The sequence below is a fragment of the Crinia signifera genome, chromosome 6 (genome assembly GCF_055691185.1).
Source record: "Crinia signifera chromosome 6, ASM5569118v1, whole genome shotgun sequence".
NCBI lineage: Eukaryota > Metazoa > Chordata > Amphibia > Anura > Myobatrachidae > Crinia > Crinia signifera.
Window position 1 is genome coordinate 122785987 of NC_139222.1, and position 24010 is coordinate 122809996.

At 40.9% G+C, this 24010-nt stretch overlaps 1 protein-coding gene across 3 annotated transcripts in view; it reads left to right on the forward strand.

Moving 5' to 3' along the window:
• Positions 1–23461, forward strand: part of PKIG (cAMP-dependent protein kinase inhibitor gamma) — a 64489-nt gene extending 41028 nt beyond the window's left edge. For 2 of the 3 annotated variants that reach the window (XM_083147018.1, XM_083147017.1), the window contains exons 2-3: positions 21115–21292; positions 22622–23461. In XM_083147018.1, coding sequence (XP_083003144.1) covers positions 21145–21292; positions 22622–22701 — 228 coding nt within the window. In that variant the 5' untranslated portion in view covers positions 21115–21144 and the 3' untranslated portion in view covers positions 22702–23461. Of the gene's footprint in view, positions 1–13492; positions 13591–21114; positions 21293–22621 lie in introns of those variants that run through there. The other variant, XM_083147019.1, reaches the window with a different exon arrangement.
• Positions 23462–24010: the final 549 nt, after the last annotated feature.

Below are 24010 nucleotides of genomic sequence, written 5' to 3' on the forward strand. Positions count from 1 at the left end.
TCGAGTCAAGCTTGTGATTCAACATTTTTATGAAGTGTGATCTGCTGTGTGTTTGTGTACCTTATGCCATCAGACATGACTTCTCAACGAATGTCATATTTAATCCCAGGAAATGTATTCCTTTCAAGAGCAAACACCAGGGTGTCGACACCATGAGAAACCTTTTCTATAAAAGACCAAATAAGACTTCTAAATCTTCAAAAACTGAGTAAAAACTGGAGTGTTCTGGATTGAGGTAATAATCCTTCTGCCATTAAACAAAAGGATCACTGTTAACATTTTTCAATTAGAGAATGTACTCTGCAGGGCTGCATACAATCTCCTAGGAAGGAATTGGGTTTGCAGCTTTATATATATAGCTGTCCTAGGCTTGAGGGGTTTTTTTTGGTAAAGGAACCTTTTTCCATACCTCCCAACTGTCCTTAAGGGGGAGGGGAAGGGGGGGAGTTGGGCAACCCCACTGCCACATGCTGCTCTGCCTAGCAGAGAGAGGGAGCATGGCCATCCGCTTACACTGTGCTGGCCATGCTCATGAAAATGTCACTTGGCTTCACAATTGCAAGACATTGGAGCCATGCCTCTTTTACCGCAAACCACTCCCCCTTTTGGTCCCGACACGGGACCTAACAATGTTGGCAAGTATGTTATTTTTCTAGAATGATGATGCTGTTTTCACAAATAATATCTTCAACATTAATTGAAAGGTTTTACATTGTGCAGGAGATTCCTTGAAATAGTAGCAATCTCCCTGACTCCCTGGAGGGTCTAGCAATCTCCCTGATTTCACCTAACCCATATAATGCAAATTTTAAAATTTTGGAAGAAAAAGGAATTTGAGATGTATACATTCAAATGGGGTCACCAGAGCCATTTCCCTGCATTACTTGCACAATGATCCCTATGGCTACAAGCATTTCGAATAAGGTTTCTCATGGCACTATTAGCTTAAGGGATAGCTAAATGAAATTATCCAATCATTTATCCCCACCCCTTTATGCTGCTCCCACTAATGCAGATGAAGCGGGCAGGATGTGCGAGAGCCGCCTACTTTTTTTGGCCAAAATTGGCTAAATGTGCCCATACATGTCCTGATGCGGGCATGTGTTCTAGGCTTAAATAGCACGCATCGCATTCCATGAGTTGTGCATGCAATGCGATGAAAACCAAGTACAAAAAGTATGTGCAGCACATACTTTTTGTACTGTGCGATGAGATGTCATGGGAGCGCGCACCTCAAAGCACAGATCGCACCGCCCGCATCGGGACGTGTATGGGCACCTTAAGATTCTATTTTCCATGGAATGTTGCTATGTGCAACCTATCAGAATCTACTTCTTATTTATTTACCACCTTCTAGAATCAAGAAGATAATAGTATCTGATTGGTTGCCCATAGCAATGTAAATTTCGGCCTTTGTGAGACTAACCCAAAAATAGTCAGCTTCTAGGATGGGCAAGTATGATGTTCAAACTCAATCTGAATGATCTAGTATGTATCATATAGGTAATGTATGAGTTAGGTCCTGAAGACCAAAAAAACACACCTCATTTCATATGTTTCCCCTCCCCTTAGATTGTAAAATCCTTGGATTTAGAGTCTCCCATTTCTGTTCTCATAGACCTCTTCTCTTGTACTTCGTTAACAGCATTCCACCTACTCAGCGGTCATTTACCATGGATCTCCTATTGCTTTTAGTTGTTTATCTCTTCCAACAGCTGCAGTCCTCTAGTAGTGTCCTCTAGTAGTTCCTCAAGAGGAAACAGGTTCCACCTTATGCCGATCACTCAAACTCACTGTACATCCCAGCTGTATAGTGTACTGAGAATTGTGGTGCTAATTTGTTACGTATGCTCTGTTTTATGTTTTTAGTTACAGTAAAATTCTGTTTACCATGTAATGTCCTAATGTTTGCTGTATGTACGGTGCTGCCAAACCGTTGTGATATATAAAGTATAATAATAGTAACAATAGTAAAGCTTACCGAATGAGAATACATTATAAGAATTATGTTTTATGTGCAGTATATTACAGTGCAGCTGGCCAACACTGAAGAACAGGGACGTTTTCGGAAAACACATTTTGGAACAGTCCAAGTAAATTAGGCACAGGGGTGAACTGTAAATTATTATATGTGGTGTGTGTATACAAATATTTCTGTAATGTGGTGCTTTATTGGCCATGTGACCGTGTGAGGTAGCATTTTTTAGTTACCCATTGAGGGATATTCAATCTTCCACCGCCATTCCCGATGGGGGAAATGGTGGCTGGGCCCTATTCAAAGCTGTCTTCCTCGACAGCATTGAACAGGGATCTTGGCAGAACGTGCCCGACTTCACAAGCAATCGGGCATGTTCTGCCGGGAATCGACGAGCTCCCGGCCGCAGATCGCCTATTTCCGGTCATTTCTCGCGGCCACGCCCTCTTCTCGGCGCTCGGCAGGCGGGACATTGAATCCCACCTGCAAAATCCCTGTCGAGATAGCCGAGCACAGGATAGGGTCACGGCTGTCGGACCAGTCTGTTCTATTCCAAATATACCTTTCTACTACTTTATTATCCTATTTAAAATTTGTATGAATTGTCTGGGGTTTTTTTTCACAACCGTTTTCTGTCTTTTCTTTAATTGTTTATTATTTAATTATTTATTTATTGATTTTTTATTTAAAGCAATCTGTAATCTTATAATGCCATCTGCTTAACCCTTTGAGTGCCAAGTCAATTTGTCAAAATAAGTGTGTAAATTGTCAAGCAAACCTTTTTTATTCACCATAATGACCTGTAATGTTTACCTTTTTTAACACATTTTTAATTTGAATTTATATAACAAATGTGAGCGACCCTGCCATTTTTATCAGATATTTTGCACGTTCCGCACCAATATTTATCTTGCTTACGGTCTATGGTCTACTGGGTCTTACTCCACTGTATTTATTTATTTATTAAATTTCTTATATAGCGCAGCATATTCCGTTGCGCTTTACAAAAGGAGACAGTGATACAACAAACAGGGTATTTACAAACAGTCAAAAGGTAGGAGGGCCCTGCTCGCAAGCTTACAATCTGTAGTTATTTATACAGCCCATGCAATCAAACAAGTCTAATCTTTTGGAAAATTATATCTTAATACAGAGCAGTATAATAAAGTAAGAAATAGTATGTACCAGTTTTTAAAACCATGCAATACATTAGGCAAGCAATGTCACTTGTTAGATATGACACACAATGCATTCATTTACAATCCTAATGATATATGCTTTTAATAATATTCCAGTGCCCGCTAACACTCCCAGGCAATGCAGTGAATATTAAATAATCAGTGATATATGCCTGTCTATTCTTAAAGCAATGCAGTACAATGAGATGGGCGATTACATTTAGAGGATTCTAATATCTGCTAACAATCTAATGGGCCCCATACATCAGCAATTAATTGTGACAATACTCCGTTCTGGAGATGATTGTCACAATTAATCTTTAATGTGTGGGCTCCCCCTTTTGGTAATCCCAATCAAAAATGAATAGGGATCGACAATCAATTGCTGAATCAGATTTTTAAACATGTTTAAAAATCTGGTTTTATTGGAGTTTCATTTTTGTATGTGTGGGCATTCTAACAGGAAAAATCTGCCGATCACTGAAACAAATCTGTAATGTGTGGGGGCAAGTCAAATAGAATGAAGAAACCATTTATCTGGGGGAAAATATCACTGGATCTGAGAAGCAACTGTAATTGTGATTGTTGATGTATGGGGGCCATTAGGTACAGGTTAGGATCTGGATCTATGTAGTAAAATAAGCAGCATGATTTGCTGATTTATCGTCATATATAATGTAATGCAATAAGCTAAGCAGGGAAATAGGCAGTTGTAATAACATATTATGGTACTTGTGAGTTATCCGGGCGCCCGATGTGGTCATCGCATGCCATTATAATAAGCATACGATGCGACGCGATGCGACGCGATTTGCCATCGCGTCGTATCTCGTCGCATCGTATGCTTATTGTATGGTATACAATGGGATGCGATGCGACGCGACGCGATGTTAACACTTCCCGCCCATTTTTAAACCCGCCCTCTGCCACATCTGGAAAAAAATCAGTGTGAGGTAGTTTCCAGAGGAGAGAGCAAGTGATTTACAGAGAGAGCAAGTGATTTACAGTGTTGGTGTATTTGTGAGGTGAATTTTTGGACATTTGCCCCAATATTGCCCCATTTGGCCCCTTACACCTGCCCCATTTTGGCCCTTACACCGTATTTCCCAAAATGGCTTTGGTGGATGGTATCTTCAGCCTCCCTAAAACTGAAGAAGAGACAGTAGTATTCCTGCAGGACAAAGGGCTGCTTCCATCTACAGCCACTTGTCCAAATGGCCACCCTATGCGCCTGTCTATAAAGGAGCGCAAATGGCGCTGCTACATTAAAAGTTGCGGGAAAAAGCAGAGTCTGCGGGCCTCGCTATTCTACCCTGGGTGCAGGCTGCCGTTCATGACAATCCTGCGCTTCATCTACTGCTGGTGTGATGAACTCACTTCAATAGAGTTCTGTACTAAGAACTTGAAAATATGTAACAAAAGCACCATATTTTATAACGCATTGATGCGGGAGGCATGCCAATGCGACTTGATGTCACAGCCTCAACGCCAGATTGGAGGACCAGGGTGAATAGTGGAGGTGGACGAGACACTCTTTGTGAAACGCCAAGCCAATGTTGGCAGAGTTCTCCCACAGCAGTGGGTGTTCGGAGGAGTGTGCCGGGAGACAGGGGACTGTTTCATGGTAGCAGTTGCCAAGCGAGATGCACCAACTCTCCTCAGTGCAATTGTGGAGCACGTGGCGCCTGGCAGCACGATTGTCAGCGATTGCTGGCGCGCCTACAAAACTCCTGAACTAGAGCGGGCTGGTTACAGCCACTTGAGGGTCAACCATCGGTACAATTTTGTAGACCCAGAGACTGGTGCACACACCCAGAACATTGAGAGACTGTGGGGTTGTGCAAAATGGCGCAACAAACGCCAGCGGGGCACAGCCCGCCATCACCTTGATTCCTACATGCAGGAGTTTGTGTGGCGAAAGTGCCTGGCAGGAGACAGCGCATTTGCCCGCATTCTACATGCGCTCACTTTGCTCAATAAATAATGATGGTGATTGATTATTGTGTGCTTTGTGATTGATTGTTATTATAATTTATTTCTGTAATATGTTAATTACACAGTTATTCCCTTAAATTCAGTTGTCCTTAATGTGTCAGATATGAATGATATTGATGAATGATATTGGATGCTCACAGCCACTCCACTATCAACGTGAACCCGAAGCGTGGCGAGCGCAGCGAGCCCGCGAGGGGCGGCAGTACGCGTCCTCCGACCTTTTCATGCCCTACTATCCACTAGGGCGTGGAGTGAGAATAGAATAGTGTGGCGAGCGCAGCGAGCCACCGAGCCCGAAGCGTGGCGAGCGGACACGGATAACTTCACAGGTAAGCGCGTCCCTTCGCGGGCTTCCCAGGTGTCCATGGCGACGCGGACACCTGGGAAGCCCACGAAGGGACGCGCTTACCTGTGAAGGTATCCGTGTCCCCTCGCGGGGCTCGCTGCGCTCGCCACGCTTCGGGCTCGGTGGCTCGCTGCGCTCGCCACACTATTCTATTCTCACTCCACGCCCTAGTGGATAGTAGGGCATGAAAAGGTCGGAGGACGCGTACCGTTGCCCCTCGCGGGCTCGCTGCGCTCGCCAGGCTTCGGGTTCACGTTGATAGTGGAGTGGCGTTGACAATGGGGATGGGACTGACATTGTGTCACTTTTTGTGACACTTTCTGGGGGTTTTGCCCTGCTAAAATCGGGTGCTGTCGCATCGCATCGCATCGCATGCCATGTGGTTAACATGCGATGCGACGTGATCACTTTACATGGTACCCGATGTAAAATCGGGTTTGGGTGGTGATCTCGTCGCGTCGCATCGCATGCCATTTGGTTAACATACGATGCGACGCGATGCGAAATCGGGTTCGGGTGGTGATCTCGTCGCGTCGCATCGCATGCCATTTGGTTAACATACGATGCCATGCGATGCGACGCGATGCGTATACGACCAAAAATCGGGCGCCCGGATAACTCACAAGTACCCATATTATTCCCAAACTCCATAACTAAGAGTAAAATCCTAGTACCACGTAGGAGATTGCTATAGGAAATTGTCCAGTGTGACAAATCCCTAATGCTTCTACAGTCTCACCATCATGTAGCCAGAGGATGGTGGATGAGCGAGCAGGTATGTATGTATTCAGATACTCTGCCTGATATCTCAAAGACATTGCATAAAGTGCAGATATTAATGAGACAGTGTCCAGAAATGGAATACCTGATGACTGAAAAGCATCTATTGGAACTCAGGTTGTCGTCAGCGATAGAGGCACTCATATTTGTGGGGGATGACACACATTTCCCCAGTGGTACTTGGTCATAGCAAAGCCTGTTATGTGGCTTCCCCTTGGCTGCTCTCATATACAGATGTTTCTCCAGTTATCAGATAGAACCGATGATTGTTGCAAGATACAGCCTATCCCAACTTATTGTGGTCTAGCCAATGAGGATATCCTTCAGAAGATTGACAGATGAGGTATCCAATGAACTGTGTCCAGTAACTAGAATTTTCATGGTAGCATATACTGAGCCCCTTGTGAGTAATGGTTATAGTGTCAGTTTGATCACCATGTCAAGCATGTATTGTAATTAGAAACAATGTGTCCAGTAAGAGAATTAGATACAATTAGGCTCATTTTAGTCACACTATTGTGGTTTGGGTTAGTAGCTAACATAGAAGCATATTCTGAGCCCCTTATAGTTTATAGTCATTAGTGTCAATTACAATGTAGTATGGCTCACATGGTTACAAAGTGTCCAATAAGAGCATTTAAAAGAAGTAGGCATTTGGTTGCTGTTTAGGATAGTTGCAAACAGGACTTTTCAGCTTTATATTTGTACTATTGGGACAAGATACATATCAACTTATAGTTATATTACATTATTGTGGTTTCAGGTAATTACAGCCATGGGCCATCAATATTTAAAAAACGTATTAGCAGCCCTTCCAACATACTCACAGCATGGTTGCCTAGTGTTTTTTTGTTGTTGTTGTTGTTGTTGTTAGAGTGGGTAATCACTTTTACAAGATGGTTTTCCTTTCTGTTTTAACTGTTGCTGTTCCAAGGCTATTTTATGTCTTCCCACTCCACAGCAGACAGCGACACCCCAGGCAGGGAACAGGAACTGCATGGGTTTTCAAAGATGGCGGCTGCTAGAATGGATACTATATCTGTACATATTCCTCTTACTGCCAGATATTTTATCCTATCACTGTCCCTACCAGAAGCGTTCTGCCATAAACATAAATTGTTTACTCATCTTGCCCTTGCAACAAGATGTTGTATAGTGAGTCGATGGAGAAGTGTTCACCCTCCAATTTTAATCCACTTGATGAAATATATTACAAGTATGCTGTATTCTGTGTTAAGTAGCCAGTCTGCTGCTGCCCAGTGTATATTGTATCAGCATGTAGTTCTGGAGTACCTTACACATCTCTACCAGTATTGCCTACTACTCCCATACTCAATCAGGAGCTGCGGATCAGTCCCACATAGCATGAAGGTGGCTGGGACAAGCTGGTCCTAAAGGTTATTGTCCATCAATTTGGTTTGTTTTATACTTCAGTGGCTATTGACACCAGGACCTTCTAACAACAGAGTTTACAGTGCCGTCTGGGATATTATAATTATAATGGATCCCATTATTAATCAAATTAAAGTGCTTTACCAGGAGTGTGGCACATAGGATTTATGTCCCATGCAGTGACTGAATTTGCACCTGCAAATGCTTTCTCACATACTGCAGGATTGGTTTGGCTGCTTAAGTGATCATTTTTATGGGAACCCATTACAGAACCAACATACTGTCTTTTGACTATTCTATCCGCCGATGATGTGCTTATTGTCTATACACATGGGATGCGCACTAGACCGGATCAAGCACTTGCGATTTTGGGCCGATTTCACGCGATTTATCTGCCCAAGTGCTCAAATCGCGTGGAATCGGTCCAAAATCGCATAGTGTATGGGGGCCTTAAGGCTTCATGACAGGATCTGTGTTACGACTGACGGAAGCACAGTAAGTGTGTGATACAAATACAGTGAGCCTAAACCAGTTTGATCTCCTCTGGATTTATGGTATATAGGATTATTATTATTAACAGTCACACAGTATGATTAGAACCAATTTAAGATTTATGCTGCACTTAAACATATGCCATTTATAGAGCCATTACAAGCAGTTCAACAAACTTTAACATTGTTTTAACATACAGTGTGTAAGACCACATGAGTATGATAGGGCTGTGATTAGCTAAAATCGCAAAAATGTGATTTAACTATAACTAATTTAATCTGTACTTTGTACTGACAGTACAACTGTGAGGTTGACACGGTGTTGCGTTTGCTGCTATCCTAAACTGCAAAATGACCAGAACAAGCCTAAATGTTGCTAATGCTTTTATTGGACACTTTGTTTCTAATCATGTGAGTTATATTAGAATATAATTGACACTAATGACTGATCAATGAGGGACTCAAAATATGCTTTCAAGAAAATTAAGCTTGATATGTCATAGTGTGACTGCAATAAGCCTAAATTTATCTAATGTTCCTACTGGGGCACATTGTTTCTAATTATGTGATTGATATTGTAATCATTTTGACACATATGACCATTAAACACAAGGGGCTAAGAATTTGCTATGAGGAAAATTATGCTTACTAAGCTCCCATTGGATACAGAGGGTTGCTATGCCCTCATTGGATCCCTCGTGTCTATCGGCTGTGATATGACCAATCCCTACCAGGCGAAACGCGTGTTATCCTCTATATATCCAAGTTCTGCTAGCGCTGACTGCACACGGGGACCAGCATCTGAGATACACACTGTCCAGTTACCAGGTATCACTTACTCTGTTTCTGGTCACTTTCTCATCTGTAGCCGCACTTTATGTCCTGCAATGTCTTACAATATCAGGCAGAGGGGCTGCGTGCATGCTGAAAGCAGAAATGCCCACCTTACTATACTTTCCATACCCACGGCCTCCTCTTGCTCTCTCATCCACCGTCATCTGGCTACATGACGGTGAGAACGTAAAAATAAATCCGCAAATAATTCTGCTAATTTTAAACTCTACCTAGAATTACATGATAACCTCTGTCTAAGATTGAGAGCAGATATTAGAAACCTCTAAAATGCTATTGTCCATCTCATGTTACTGCAATGTCTTGAGGGTAGACTGGCATATATCACTGCTCATTCATTTTCATTGAATTTCCTTTGAGGGTTATCTTTGCTTAAGGATTGCTAGTGGATAAATGCATTGTTTGTCTGACAAATGACATTGCTAGCTTCATGTATTGCATTGCTTGTATTGCATTACTGTATTAATAACCTTTTCCAAAGGTTTGGTAGACTGATGCTATTGTTCTTACACAGATACTACTTATTACCTGTTTATTTTATTGAATAGGTTAAATAAATAACATGTCTAAAAGACTCGTAAGTGTCTCTAAAGGTGCATACACATACGGTGTGATTTGAACTTCCGATTTTGACTGTATAGTCAAAATTGGAAGAAAAGTAAGCCCAGATCGCAGTGTCTATGCATCCTGCGATGCCTATGCTCCTCCCCATGGGATCGGCATTATAAGAAAAATAGACTGTACAGGCAAGTCAATGTTGTTTATATTGTATAGAGTCTAGTGTTCTAGTATAGTCAAAATTGTCCATAGTCAAAATCTCAAGTATATTGACTATATTAGTCAATATTGTATGCTTCTGGAAACCGGGGAGTTCAAGGGAAATTGCAAAGTCAAAATCGGACATAGCCAAAATCTTGCTGTATGTATGAACCTTTTAGATACATGACTTTACAGCATTAGGGGCCAGATGTATCAAGCTTCAAAAGTTATAAAATAGAGAGTGCTAAACAGCTAGCAAAACCGCTTCCTATCAGTCATCAAACCCAGTCTGTGACATGGCAGCAATGAGCTGATTGGCTGGTTGTTTATCACTCTCCATTGTTTAACTTTTTGGAGCTTGACGAATCTGGCCCTTGCTGTTTTTTTCTTATGATTTACAAAAATCAAGTGAAGTTTTTTTTCTTTCTTTCTTTCTTTCTTTCTTTCTTTCTTTCTTTCTTTCTTTCGTGCTGTCAATTAGTTTTGAAGGACTGTAAATATTATTTATTATTTATTTATTAACAGTTTCTTATATAGCGCACACATATTACGCAGCGGTTTACAGAGCATAGTTATGAGCAAAAACACATAACGAATTACAGCACAAGACAGTTTAGGACAAGTACATGGTTAATACGGATAGTTGCATCAGGGGACAGGACACTGAAGCAATCATCAGTGTGGCAGTGGTATATATACTAAGAAAGGCACAGGAGGAGAGAGGGCCCTGCTTGTGAGAGCGTACATTCTAAAGGGGAGGGTTAGACAGACAGGGGTGACACAGAAGGGGTCAGTCAGCATAAACAGGTTAGGATGAGAGATGGTCAGGTTTTATGCAGGAGGGTGGCAAGAGGTCAGCTTAGTCTTTTATATTATGCTATGCTTTTTAATGGTATAGGCTTTATACACCTATTGTGTATGTATTCTTATACTGATTGTGATCTGCCCGTGAACCGTTACCTAACAATAAAGTTGAAGTTGATACCAACCTTACATTAATTTCCCTATACTCTTTTCATACCCGAGTATTGCAATGATTACGTTTAAAAGCAGATTGTGTGCCATTGCGCCCTTGGGTGCCATGGGGGACTTGCAGGGGTGCCTTGGATTGGTTGGTCCATGACTAATTAAAATTATTTCTGAACAATGTAATAGGCATATTTTAGACAAACACAAGTAAATTCTGTCTATTACCCTGACCCTAAGGGTGAGATATAAACACAATTTACTTATTGAAATATTTGTTTTCTGATTTGATCACTGAGAAACTTTTATCCTAGGGGTGCTGTGAACATAATTCTGATACTCTAGGTCACAATGATTCCAAAAAGTTTGGGAACCACTTCCATATACAGTTATTTTTACTCTGTTATTGGTTTGGAGTTTAATATTGTAACAATATCACAGTATGTTCTGATAGGGTTCAGTTATACTTATCAACCTTCGATGTCAGCCAGAGGATTCATCTTCTAAGTGACGGCCGGAGATCAGTTGAAATGACACACACACACACACACCAATGGAGTATGCTAGTCAGACGGTGATCTGAAGTTTAATCTTAGGGTGCTCAATGCTCATAGTTATACCCAAAATGTGGAATGCAATCCACGTCATTGCTCATAAAATATTTCTTTTGAAGTTTTGAGCTAAAGCAATAAATTCACACTTTTTAATAAGATGTCAAAACAAAAGTTTCTTTATAATAGAAATAATTGTATCAATGTCGATAAGCAAGCAGTAACCTTGCCTCCTCCTTCTGATTCTCACAACATTCCAAAACGCTATCTTCATGTCGCAGGTGCAATATCTTCTGACCTTGGTAACATCTCTTGAAATCACCTCAAACTTTTCCATCTTATGCTAAAATTAAAATCTGTTCTGCTAGAAGCATTTTAAGGAAAATACATCTTAAAGGGACAGTGATAGTTCTGAATAACATATATAAAACTTAAACCTTATATGTATATAAAAGGTGAGAATCATATCTATACTCTATCAGTTCCTTTATTAAAATATGCATTTATGGTCCAGAGTAAATGTATGATACCTTTTTACAATAGAGAAAATATACATGCATTAACGATTTTCTACAATACACAAGCACTGGCTGTTCCTGCGGGCGATAGCATCACCATCGCTGCAGGCCATATACACGGAGCAATCAGTGTGTATTTCTAAGTGATCTAGTCATGATTGCTTAGAAAAGGGTCTGAAATCGCCCTGTGTGTATGGTACTTTAAAGTGAATTCGTGTGTGTGTGTGTGTGTGTGTGTGTGTGTGATAGGGATCATAGCCTAGATTGTACTGTAAAGCATTGCAGAACGTGTGCACAACCTAAATAACTGTTGCTGATAAAAAAAATATATATATAGAATTTTGGAATGCAATGTAACTTCTCAAGTTATAAGTGTGCCATGTTGAATTAAAAAAAATGTTTGGGTAAACTAAGGCTATGTCCAGACAGGATGGTTTTTTAAGCAAGCCCAAAATGCTTTGAACATTTAGATAAGCTCATAGTATGCTGGTCTGTTTTATTGGAATTCTAACACATGGGAAATACCGTTGTTCATGAAGTAATTCTAAACAACTGGCTTGAAGGAGTAGTTTCTATCTTACATCACTGAGCTAACTGGGAATCAGGGTCTGAACAGGTTGGTCAATTCCAGTGATCAGGTTGTTGAGAAATTGCCCATGATTTTTTCCCCTTGGGTTGGAAATTGCAGTGAAGCCCTTGCCAACTTTTTTCTGCAATAATTCAGTTGATAAATGAAGATTTGGAGTTTAGTGACTGATTTAGCTCTATCTGAAAGTGAAAATACGCATTAACTGAAAAAATGCATTAAATGGCACCTTTAGGTGATCAAATGTAAAATATACATAACTTAAAAGTTAAGTCGCATCTCCAACTTTTCAGTTATGTATATTTTATATTTGTTCACCTAAAGGTGCCATTTAATGTATGTTGTCACTTTCAGCTAGCGCTAAATCAGTCACTAAACTCCAAATCTTCATTTATCTATCTTTTAGATCTTTTAGTGGTTTGACAAACACTAACTGTGATCTGATAGCTGCATGTCTGGTTATTTGCGCTCTTTTTTAGTTCACCTTTTTTGTGATAACTCCTTTGATATAAAGAACTCTTTGTAATTCTTTCAGGATATAGTGTCCTTTCAGGATACAGTAAAATTGTTGCTCAAAATCGAGCAATAATAAAAATGGTTGTGTGATCTAACACAACCATTTTTATTATTGCTCGATTTTGAGCAACACGGTTGACTAGTACTCCTTAATTGGGGAAAAATCAGGGCGCCTCCTGCCGCATTGCTGTATCTGCACATCGCTGATGCTTCCAACCATAAAGTAATTAGAATTTAACGAAAAGTGCAAATTCATATTCTGATCTATTTCAATGGTAGATTTCAATAACCATCAATAGAACATGAATGCTTATAGTATGTATGTTAGGTTCTGAAGATTTTCAAATTCTAATATTAAGTTTTTGTGAATGCAGCGGACGATTACATTTATATCCTCATTAGTCACATGATTATGACCACCAGGAGATATTCTGCAAATAATGCTAGTGCATGATGTCTGTTTCTATATAAGAACAGAAAGGCTATGCAGAGACTAATGAAAAGTATCCTACATGAAATAATGGGTAAGCAATGCGATCGTGGGCGAGGTTATGGTTGATGATGATGTTCTGAGGTAATCTCTGCATTCTCTCTAGATTGTGTATTTTGTAGTCTTTCATCATCCCAATGATATCCGTGTGAGCCTACAATTCCCATGGTGATCTGTTTCTCTGACAAGCAGTTGGTAAAAATTTCAAGAATGTGCTGCATCCTGACATGCCAAATGAAGACACACTTATATTATTTAGATCAACATTTTGGCCATGTGTGTATTTTAATTGGGTCAAAATATAGAAATACTTTTTTTTTTTTCAATGTGTGCATTAGCACCAGCAGGACATTAAGGTTTTGGAATGCTGTAACTTGGCGGATACTTCTACTGCACCTCTGTGTGTACACGCCAGCCCAGTGTCAGCTCTCTCGCCCCCCTATACAGCTCCTTCCTTCTTAGCTTGTTCCGGGAATGTGATAACTTTAATGTAAGGGAAGCAAGGGCAAGTAGTCTCTAGTTACCCCCCGATTGCTGACAGTGATTCTGATTGGAGCATTTCCTGCTCTCAGGGAGGCTGCAGCTCTAATTAGTGCTGATGGGCTTAAACTGTGTTGTCCTGGGCGGGATGCTGTTGCTGTGGTGCGGGCCAGGGCAGTTGTCTGTTTCAGCCCTACCCGACCCTTCCAGTAGAGGTTCTCAAGTGGGAAGGGCTATTGGCAGCAATGAATGAGATATCGGCAGCAACGGCAGCCGTTCAGCGAGTGGGGAGAGTTTTGGCCTTTGAAATCCTGAGGCCCTTGGGCAACTGCCCATTGACCCAATGAAAAAAAAACAGCTCTAGGGACCCCATCATAATTCTAGGACCAGGACTAAATGAGGATTTCAGCCCTGGACTGAACATGTAGCTCTGGTTAACGTTATGACAAGGGTGTGTGTGTGTGTGTGTGTGTGTGTGTGTATGTGTGTCTGCCTGCTATAGCATTTTTTCCTCCCCCCCAGCTGGTTCAGCCCAGTGCTGGTTATTTGAAAATGAGGGAAGCCCAACACCATTTGCCCTCTAATTGTCCATTACCAACCTTGGCTCAAAGGTCCAGGATGATTATGTTTTGATGGGTGGTGCATGCATTTTCCTTCATTTTAGCTATTGTTGTTGTACTGTCGACATAACTGTTTAACTGTCAACTTGTTGTGTTTAAATGTCAACATGGCTGTGTCCACATTTTCACTGTTAACCTTATGTCCACACCAACTTTTAGGTTGTCAACATTTGACTAGGTTAACATTAGGACAAATGACCTTTTGGTGTCAACCTTTTGATTGCCCATGACTCCTGTAATACAGCAATAAATCTGAAGGACAGTGTGACCTAATTAAATGTAACCCAAATTAAAATAGCATTTTCACACGGGATTTAAATACTACTGTACTAAACATAGTTATATACAGAATGTCTGTACTAATTGTTGGTACCATTAGAACTACAGCTGGCCTCTCTGGAGCATACTTCAAAGTTAAATCTTGCTGCAAATCATGGCTATAACTGGACTTTGAAGTATGTGCCACAAGCTTTTGCAACATCAATATGAGCTATGATAAATACAGCTGGATGAATCTTCCTGTTTATACTGATGCTATACCAATTGAAACCTTAATTTCATTTATGTTATTTGTGTTGCATTAAATATAGTCAAGATTTTGGAGCGACTACACCTCATTTAGGGCCAGATGTATCAAGCTTCAAAAAGTGATAAAATGGAGAGGGATAAACAACCAGCCAATCAGCTCCTACGAAACGGTCATCTCCTGTCATTTTTCAAACACAACATGTAACATGCCAGAGGTTAAGAGCTGATTTGGAGTATACTTTATCTCTTTCCACTTTATCACTCTCCCCCTTAATCTTTGTAATTACAATTTTTCGTATACCATTTTAAGAAGAAGTATACAAGTAGTCAAGGACTTTCAAGTAGTACACATAAGGGTAAGGGCCTGATTCAGACTGGTTAGCAAGGATTCTGCGACTGCACACTGTGTTATATTGCAGCTGGGACAGTGGATATTGTGTTATATTGTGGCTGGGACAGAGTGCACTGTTATATTGTGGCTGGGACAGTGTACACTGTGTTATATTGTGGCTGGGACAGTGTACACTGTGTTATATTGTGGCTGGGACCGTGTACACTGTGTTATATTGTGGCTGGGACAGTGGATATTGTGTTACATTGTGGCTGGGACAGAGTGCACTGTTATATTGTGGCTGGGACAGTGTACACTGTGTTATATTGTGGCTGGGACAGTGTACACTGTGTTATATTGTGGCTGGGACAGTGTACACTGTGTTATATTGTGGCTGGGACAGTGTACACTGTGTTATATTGTGGATGGGACAGTGTACACTGTGTTATTTTGCAGCTGGGACAGTGTACACTGTGTTATAGTGTAGATAAGTTGTGTGCAGAATGTATTCTAGTGACTTTGCTAGAGACAGACATTACGGGGGAAATTTACTTAAGGAAATTTGTAAAAAAAAATAGGTGTATTTGTATCCAGAAATACACTTATTTTTGACATTTACTATCCCGAAAATACGGCAGTTCGTATTCGTATTGCTAGCACATCAATACGATTACGAATTGCCGTATTTTCAGGATAGTAAATGTCAAAAATAAGTGTATTTCTGGATACAAATACACCTATTTTTTTTTACACATTTCCTTTAGTAAATTTTCCCCTACATCCTTGCTTACAGTGTATAGTGCCACAGGTCAGTATACTGGCTTAATGTGTAGCATAATCTGTATGCTTCCCTTAAATACCAAATTTCTGTTCACACAATTTACAGCTGTATGTATTACGACCTTCATTGAAAATCCAGTTGTGATAATCTATAACATGACCACTCCTTAGCGTGCTTTGTTATTACGGTACTGCTGCCCAAACTATAATTCTCCCACCCACTGCACATTTGGGGTAAGGCCTCTGTGTTGTTGTATTAGATGTCCCATGGTACACTGAGCACGTCATGGAAACAATTCTTATGTCCCTGAGGTCTTAGATTCTGACTACATGTGCAGGGGACCCCTTCCTCCCTTTCCCCAGCACTTCTGGCATGTGAAGTCATTGGGGAGCATCCTAGAAGTGAGCAGAAGAATGAAGAGACCAGGGTCTGGCACATAACACTGGGTAATGGGAGTAGGATATGTTATAGAATGTATCTGACTCAGTGCTAACAGATGTTTCTTCTCTGATTTTCACAGCTGAATTGTGTAAACTAAGGAGAGCATGTGAATATGATCCAGTATATCTGCAGCACTAGGTCGTGGTGGTGGATTAGGGCTAACACCCGTCTACATACTTTTCTATGCCTGACCATTCACTGAAACACTTAGGGCCCGATTCAGACCTGTTCGCTAGGCTGGGCGTAATTGCCTGGAGCGAAATCATTCAATCGTTGGTGACCATCAAATGATTTTTCTCCTCTTCGGTAATAAAAGTCAGGCATTGCCCATAAAATGGTAGGTGTTCCCCAGCCCACCTACTGACCTCCCTTTCCGGAGTGTACGGCTCGGCGAGTGTGAAATTTGCCCTAAACATCGGTGATGGGGACAAATTCAGACCCTAAGGAATGGTCTGAATAGGCCCCTTAATTCTCTAGTATACACCAGGCGACAGTTTAAGTGTTATGTGGAACATATAAGAAGTCCCTGTCTTCAAGTGTGTTCTTATCATACGTGAATAAATATAAGGGAAAATAGGTGACAAATTAGTGTACCGCATCCCTTAGCTCCACTACTACTGCGCTCAACATATTTTATCGTTCCCAATCATAGTGTTCATTCTAGCACCCGCTATCTTTGAAAATCCATGCAGTTCCTCTTCCCTGCCTGGGGTGTCGCTGTCTGCTGTAGTGCTTCTAGCTCAGTGTGGTCTGTATATCAGCACTGATATGCAAACCAGACCTGTACTAGAAACACCACAGCAGACAGCAACACCCCAGGCAGGGAAGAGGAACTGCATGGATTTTCAAAGATAGCGGGTGCTAGAATGAACACTACAATCGGAGTTCAAGTGGGTGGTAAAGTGTTGACCTTTTCATGTGTCGGGTGGCGGAGGAGACCGGAGGATAATTTGGTGAATATGTGTAGTCCAAAATATATGCATTTTGCGTGATATGTATAACTTAATGTAAATTGCACTATTTGCCTACTAGTGTGGCAGTCCTTATAAGACTGTTCCAATATTTATGAATAATATTTTTGGTGATCTTACTGAGGAATGAGACACAATTGTGTTTTGGCCTTGGCCATGTAATTGGCTCTTGGAAAGTGTACATAAATATTATTTTAGTCCATGAAAAATGTCTGCTTCCATTGTACAACAGCACAAAATGTCTGCCCAGTATTTATTTGTGTGGAAAGAATGGATCGCATGCTGCATATAGAGGGTCATTCAGATGTGGATGTAGAAGCATCGCTGCTGCAATTGGAAGGAGTAGCCATCCCCCATTTTCTGGACGTGTATTGTCCACGCCTTAGAACACAGATTTACTGGCCCCAGCTGCAGAGTTCTGGCAGACCTACTGTATAAATTTAGGCTTGCTCTGTTAGCTGATGGCTACCTGATGATACAACTAAGAACACAGCACTCGGATCTGGAAATTCCGGCAGTGGGTGTTGTTAGTCCTCAGGTGCCTTCTCTATCATTTCAGCGATTATACTAATATACAACTTAGAATGAAGCCCATTGTACAACTCCAGCCTCCTTGGGTTTGAGTGACTTCTTGAGATGACTCTGAAAAATCTAAAAACGAATAACCCAGGAGGGAATATTTGAGCTGCCATAGATAATTTGATTAAACTAATTCATCAATGAATCTAACTTATTTTCTCCTTGGCCTCCACAGCAGTCCAAATAAATTGGTTGCACTCAAGGTGTGTCCAAAGACCAGCAAACACTGATCAGTTCCTGCAGGCAAAAAAGTTTATTGATCAACTGGCAGAGGAATTTTCATTCCATATTGAGCATCAGCCAATGCTACAACATCCACAAGATAATAGGTCATATGTAATAGCCTCAGAGTTCGGCGGCTTTGCGGGATTCCCGGACGAACTCTGAGGTTTTTTGAAGGGGCATGCCTTGTAAATGATTGCCCCTTTGAAACGAAACTCTGAGTTGGGCCGACATCACGCGTTTTTCCAAATATGTGGAGCATTTATGACCAGGCCCATGCTGTGCATTATTCATTTACTGAAGTCTGACCCTTAAATACTCAGGTGGGGTGGGGTGTAAGTGTCCCTCCATCTGCTGTAGAAGAACTACACCTCCCAACATGCCCTGCCACTATTTTGCTTTAAGGGTATGTTTAAAATGTATCACTCTTGAGTTGGGTTGTGCAGCTGTAAAGCCACTTATACCCCTTTCAGATAGCAAATGCCGGGTCGCACCCAGGATTTGGACTCGGGGATGACCCGGTTTTTTCGCTAGCTGTGGCCAGGTTGCTGATGTCATCCGGGGGGGGGGGGCAGGGCGGATTGACAGTGCATCATGCGGGGGCGGCGGAGGAGGCAGCATTAAAGTGAATCTGCTGCCTCCTCCATAGTAGTGAACGGGACCCGGGTCTCTCAACCCATGGTTCCCTTTCAGACAGCCCAGCAACTCGGCTCCAAACCAGGTAAAACCCTTCTTGTAACTCATGTCAGATTGCCAGGTTACTGGTCCCGGGTTTTTCAAATTGGTGCTTTCACACCACACAGAGCCCCGGGTCGACCCCGCAAAACCCTGGGTTGGACCCGGGTTATTTCTGAGGTGTGATAGGGGTATTATTGTGCCCTCCTGGCATAGAAGGTTGCTACTGCCCTTGTGAAATGTGCCTTCAGAACGTTTGGAATCCTATGGTTTTTGCTCTTGTAAATCTGTGAAATAATTTATCAAATCCATCTTGCAAGGCTAGCATGCTCTTTACATGGACCTTCAGGCAGTACAATGAGATTATCTATTTCCTGAATTTGGTCGCTCTTCAAAAGATACAGTAATTGCTCTGATGGCTCTACAAATATGTAACCTCTCACTTTTCATTATTTGGTTTTGGAAAGATGGATGGAAGTACAGTTACTACTTCGAGAAATCTAGATTTGTTAGTAACGCCACTGTGCATACATTTGCTGGAATGGTCCTTTGCACCACTATGCTGTAAACTCCCACACTGTTCTGGCAAATGAGATTGCTACAAGAATGCAAACACTTTTGTGTGAGCCATTTTAAACCGTGCTTCTTGTAAATGTTCAAATACTTAAAACATTAGATTAGTGCGTTGAACACCAGATTAAGATCTCACTGTGTTACACCAGATTTTGTGTGTAACAAATTCATTTTGTTGCTTGAAGGAATATTACCATTTTATCTGTTTTCTTTTGTAATCTATGAACTGCTGAGCACTTCCTCCAAGGAAATCTATGCCTGATTTATGCCTGATATCCAAAAGAAACAACACCCCTAATATTAACTATATTGTCCTGGTTTTCTGGGTTGGGCTTTGGATCCATACTGCAGGCTGTGTATCAAGATACATCAATGCTGCTGGCTTCCCTTATGAGTTATAATTGATGATCTCAAAGTGATGTCATTTACTTTGATCACTCTGCCTTAGGATGTTCTCACAAATGAAAGCACTCCATTCTCCTTATCAGCCTGCAGTGTCCTATTCAGGCTGACCAAACTAGCCCAATCATGCTAATAGACAGCAGTACACTTGCTAACCATACCTTTTTGATGTATAGTCCTGTCATTGGCAAAAAACACCTATTGTCACTGCCTTTCAAGTACATCCCATAATTCTTAAGGAGAAAGCAAGTTTGGTTTCTGAAGAAAGCAAATATGACTGAAACGTTAGTTGTGGTAGACCAAATCTTGTGTATCATTGCAAAAGTGTGCAGAAGTGGTCAGCGTTAATACTTCTGTTTTGCTCCATATAAATCCTCTATATCCTCTTATGTGCAAAATAAGTAAAAATTTTCTCTTAATGTAATTTTTTATTCACATTCAGTAAGGAGGAAATACACTTGAGTGTATTTAACATCAGAGTAAACAGCAACCTATAATGTTTCCATTCAAAGTCAATTAAGTGTACACTTTCTCTTTACTTTTCAAACAGCAGTGCTGCTTAATGTACCTGTTGAATGTATTATGGTTGGCTGCATTGTGCTGTAAATCTAATTTGTCCTGTAAACGCTATCAGCAGAATTTTAGATCAATGACTCCATTAGTTTTTAGACACATTCACCCCATCCATTACCACATTGCTGATGCTGAGGATGTAAGTTCAATAAAGCCGTAATACACTGCTGCCCTCTGTGGTATAACTATTGAGCACAAACATAGCTCTTCAAAATGAAAGGCTATGTAAAGTTCATATCATTGGTGTGTTTACCATGACCGCAGTTCAAGAAGTTCTGTCACCTCCTCTTACTATGTGGCCCCTGCTCCCGGAATGACACATCTAGGCAGGGATAATAATGATGATTCCAGCCTCACCCATGTCCTTGCTCCCCCAGTGACTCAACCTCCTAGACACAGTCCTGAAAATAATCATCCTATGACAGCTATTGACTTATAAGGCATGAAGGCTCCACAAAGCAGAATGTTTTGTTATATAGCACAATTGGTGCTCTTTTATTACCTAGTGTTGCATTGAAGATTGTTCTTTTCATGTTGCTTTAGATCTAATGAATCTGATATGAAAGAGACGTTATGGACGTGGAGTCTGCATATACTGAATTCATATCATGTGACAGAACCGGCAGACGGAATGCAGTACCTGACATCAAGGGAGAAGGTAGCACAAGTGGTGTGAAAGATCTCTCCGAAAACATGGGGGACTTGTCCATTCAAGGAGCAGGTCAGTTACTGTTTCATATAGGTGCAGTATAATAGATTTACGATGTCTAGGTCAGACATGTCCAAACTATGGCCCTCCAGCTGCTGTGAAACTACAAGTCCCATCTTGCCTTGCCACAGTTTTGCTATCTAGGCAATGCAGAAAGTATGGTAAGGCATGCTGGCATGTGTAGTCTCACAACAGCTGGAGTGCCGCAGTTTGGACATGCCTGGTCTAGGTATACAATAAGTAGGTCGACAGGTACAAAAAAGTTGACAATGCGAGAAAGTAGACATGAAAATGGTCGACACAGGTTGTTTGTGTTTTTTAGGACAAATCCTGTATATTCCATGTTATGTGATCATCATCAGTACAAACATGTTCCCTCAAGTCTTTGGGTAAGGTGGCTTGCTCCGCTTACCTCATCACAGGTTACTATTCCCAAAAGATGCCCCCATGGATAATAAATCAAGTTAATGTTGGGAAAACATGTCAGAAAAAGTGTCAACCATTTGAATACCTACCTTTCTACCTGTCGACCAATACATTCCGATATCTTTTTATATTAACTTATATTAACTTATTTTTTAATAATTCAGTTGTTAGTCAAACTAATACAAATTTCACAGTTAAACCACAGGAGTGGGGATTATCTTGTAGCATGGTGACAAATAGACTGTAATTGTATAAATAGTTATGTAGTTGTTTTGTTGCAGGTCGATAGGGTAATTCTGAATATTAAAGTGGATGTAGGAGTTGGGAGAATTTCTTGGCGCTAATATGATAGGGGTTCGCCTGTTCAGAGTAAGGCAGATGTGTCCCCTAATCCCCCCCAAAAAAACGTGTATATAAAAGAACGGTGTACTCTAAACTTTGGCGCTCCTCTTGTGGACACTTTTTGAAAACGTTTAAGATATGAGAATACAAGGATATAATTAAAATACTCCCCTTCTGTTGTATTTTGGTTGTTAATCCTCAATGGTTGAGATCAAGCTTCTTCCAGTCTTCCACTCAGGATTTATTCGAGGTTCTGGTATTGTGTCAGTGCGGTGCAGGAGAGACGCCCCATTACGTGTAGTGCTCAGTCCCTGGCTGGCTCTGCTTTGTCTGTTGTACCTGCCCTGTGCTGCTAGTGCCTAGTGGAAGACTGAAAGAAGCTTGATCTCAACCATTAATGACTACCAAAATACTACAGAAGGGAAGTATTTTAATTATATCCTTGTATTCTTATATCTTAAACGGTTTCAAAGTGTCCACAAGAGTAGCACCAAAATTTAGAGTACTGTACACCTTTCTTGAATATTAAAGTGTTACAGAAACCACTGTATTAAAATGTTTTTCTCATTCCAGAAGGACAAGCAGAAGCTACGTCCTCCGACAGTGGACAAGTACAGGGTCCTGAAGCACAAGATGGTAGCGTGCCATCATGAATTAGATGTGTCTTGCAGACATCCATATTAATTGACTTTTTTTTACAGAAATAGACTATTGAATACCACTACCAAACTGTTCGTACATCGCCTTAGGCTGAAGAGTACGCTGGGTTCGCAAAATCCAGCTGGCACAGATGAATAAGAATGGAAACACAATGCAGGACTCCATGTGCCACCTGGTGGTTAAATACATTTGGAGCATTTCTGAAATGCCATCTGACCTAAACTTGCCTTAGCTTTTTTTTCCTTTATAGAACAAAAATGATATGCAATATTTCATTGACATGATATTTTGTGGATGGTACTACATACTCTCCCTTTCAATTTTGTAAACGTATACAATAATTTATTGTACATCATCAGAAAGTCCTTTGCATATTTGAAAGTAGTTTTGTCCTTGGAGACACCAGTCACATAGCAATGGCAATTTTTAGCATATACACTATGTGACTTGTAATTGTTGACTTCAGGCACTGCCTTATGGAACTTGTGTGGACCAAACTCTCTGTACTGGAGCTGGGAATTCCTGGCTTGTGTACGGGTCAAACTGCCAACGTAATTGTTTTTTTTTAAGAGAGTCCACGTTTTTAAGTGCTTTATTCTACGTGGAATTTACATTTAAATTCTATGTAGACTGGATATTTAATAATGGTGTGTCTTTTTTTTTTTTCTTTCATTAGGAAACTATATGCTTAATTGCCCCAAAACTTTCATTTTGTGTGAATTAATAATCTAATAAACACCATTAAAACATTGACCTAAGTCCTTTTGTATGTACACCTGAACTGTAATACATCAGCTTTTGTGGATCTGTGAGTACTAGCATGGTCTCCGAGCCAGACCCACTAAGTGTGTACTGAGATCAGTGCTAGGGCAACAGCTGCTGGGCCTGGATATGGTGTAGGCTGTACTGTCTGGACTATGTAGTAACAAATGGCTTCTTGTAAGTGATTGGGAGCAATTTACTTTGTTTCCTCTGTTTAGTTTATATTGCACAGTGATCCTTACATGTAGTATTCAGTCTGCTACATAGGATTGTTGAGGCAGAGGCTTAGGGCAGAAGCATGTCTTTTATTTGTCTATATTATATATTTTGTTGGTTGCCACAGGTAAGTGCACTTTAACTCCTTAAACCTATGGCCGTGGGGCATTATAAAGTCATGTAAGCATTTCCATTTTCATACATCCACATTTATTTTGGTTCTTTCATAATGTTTAGCTTCTTCAGAGCACAATCCCCCTGTACCTCTTTCCTCTGTCATCAGGTACATGGAGAAAGGGACCGGACTGAGACGTCAGACGAGCC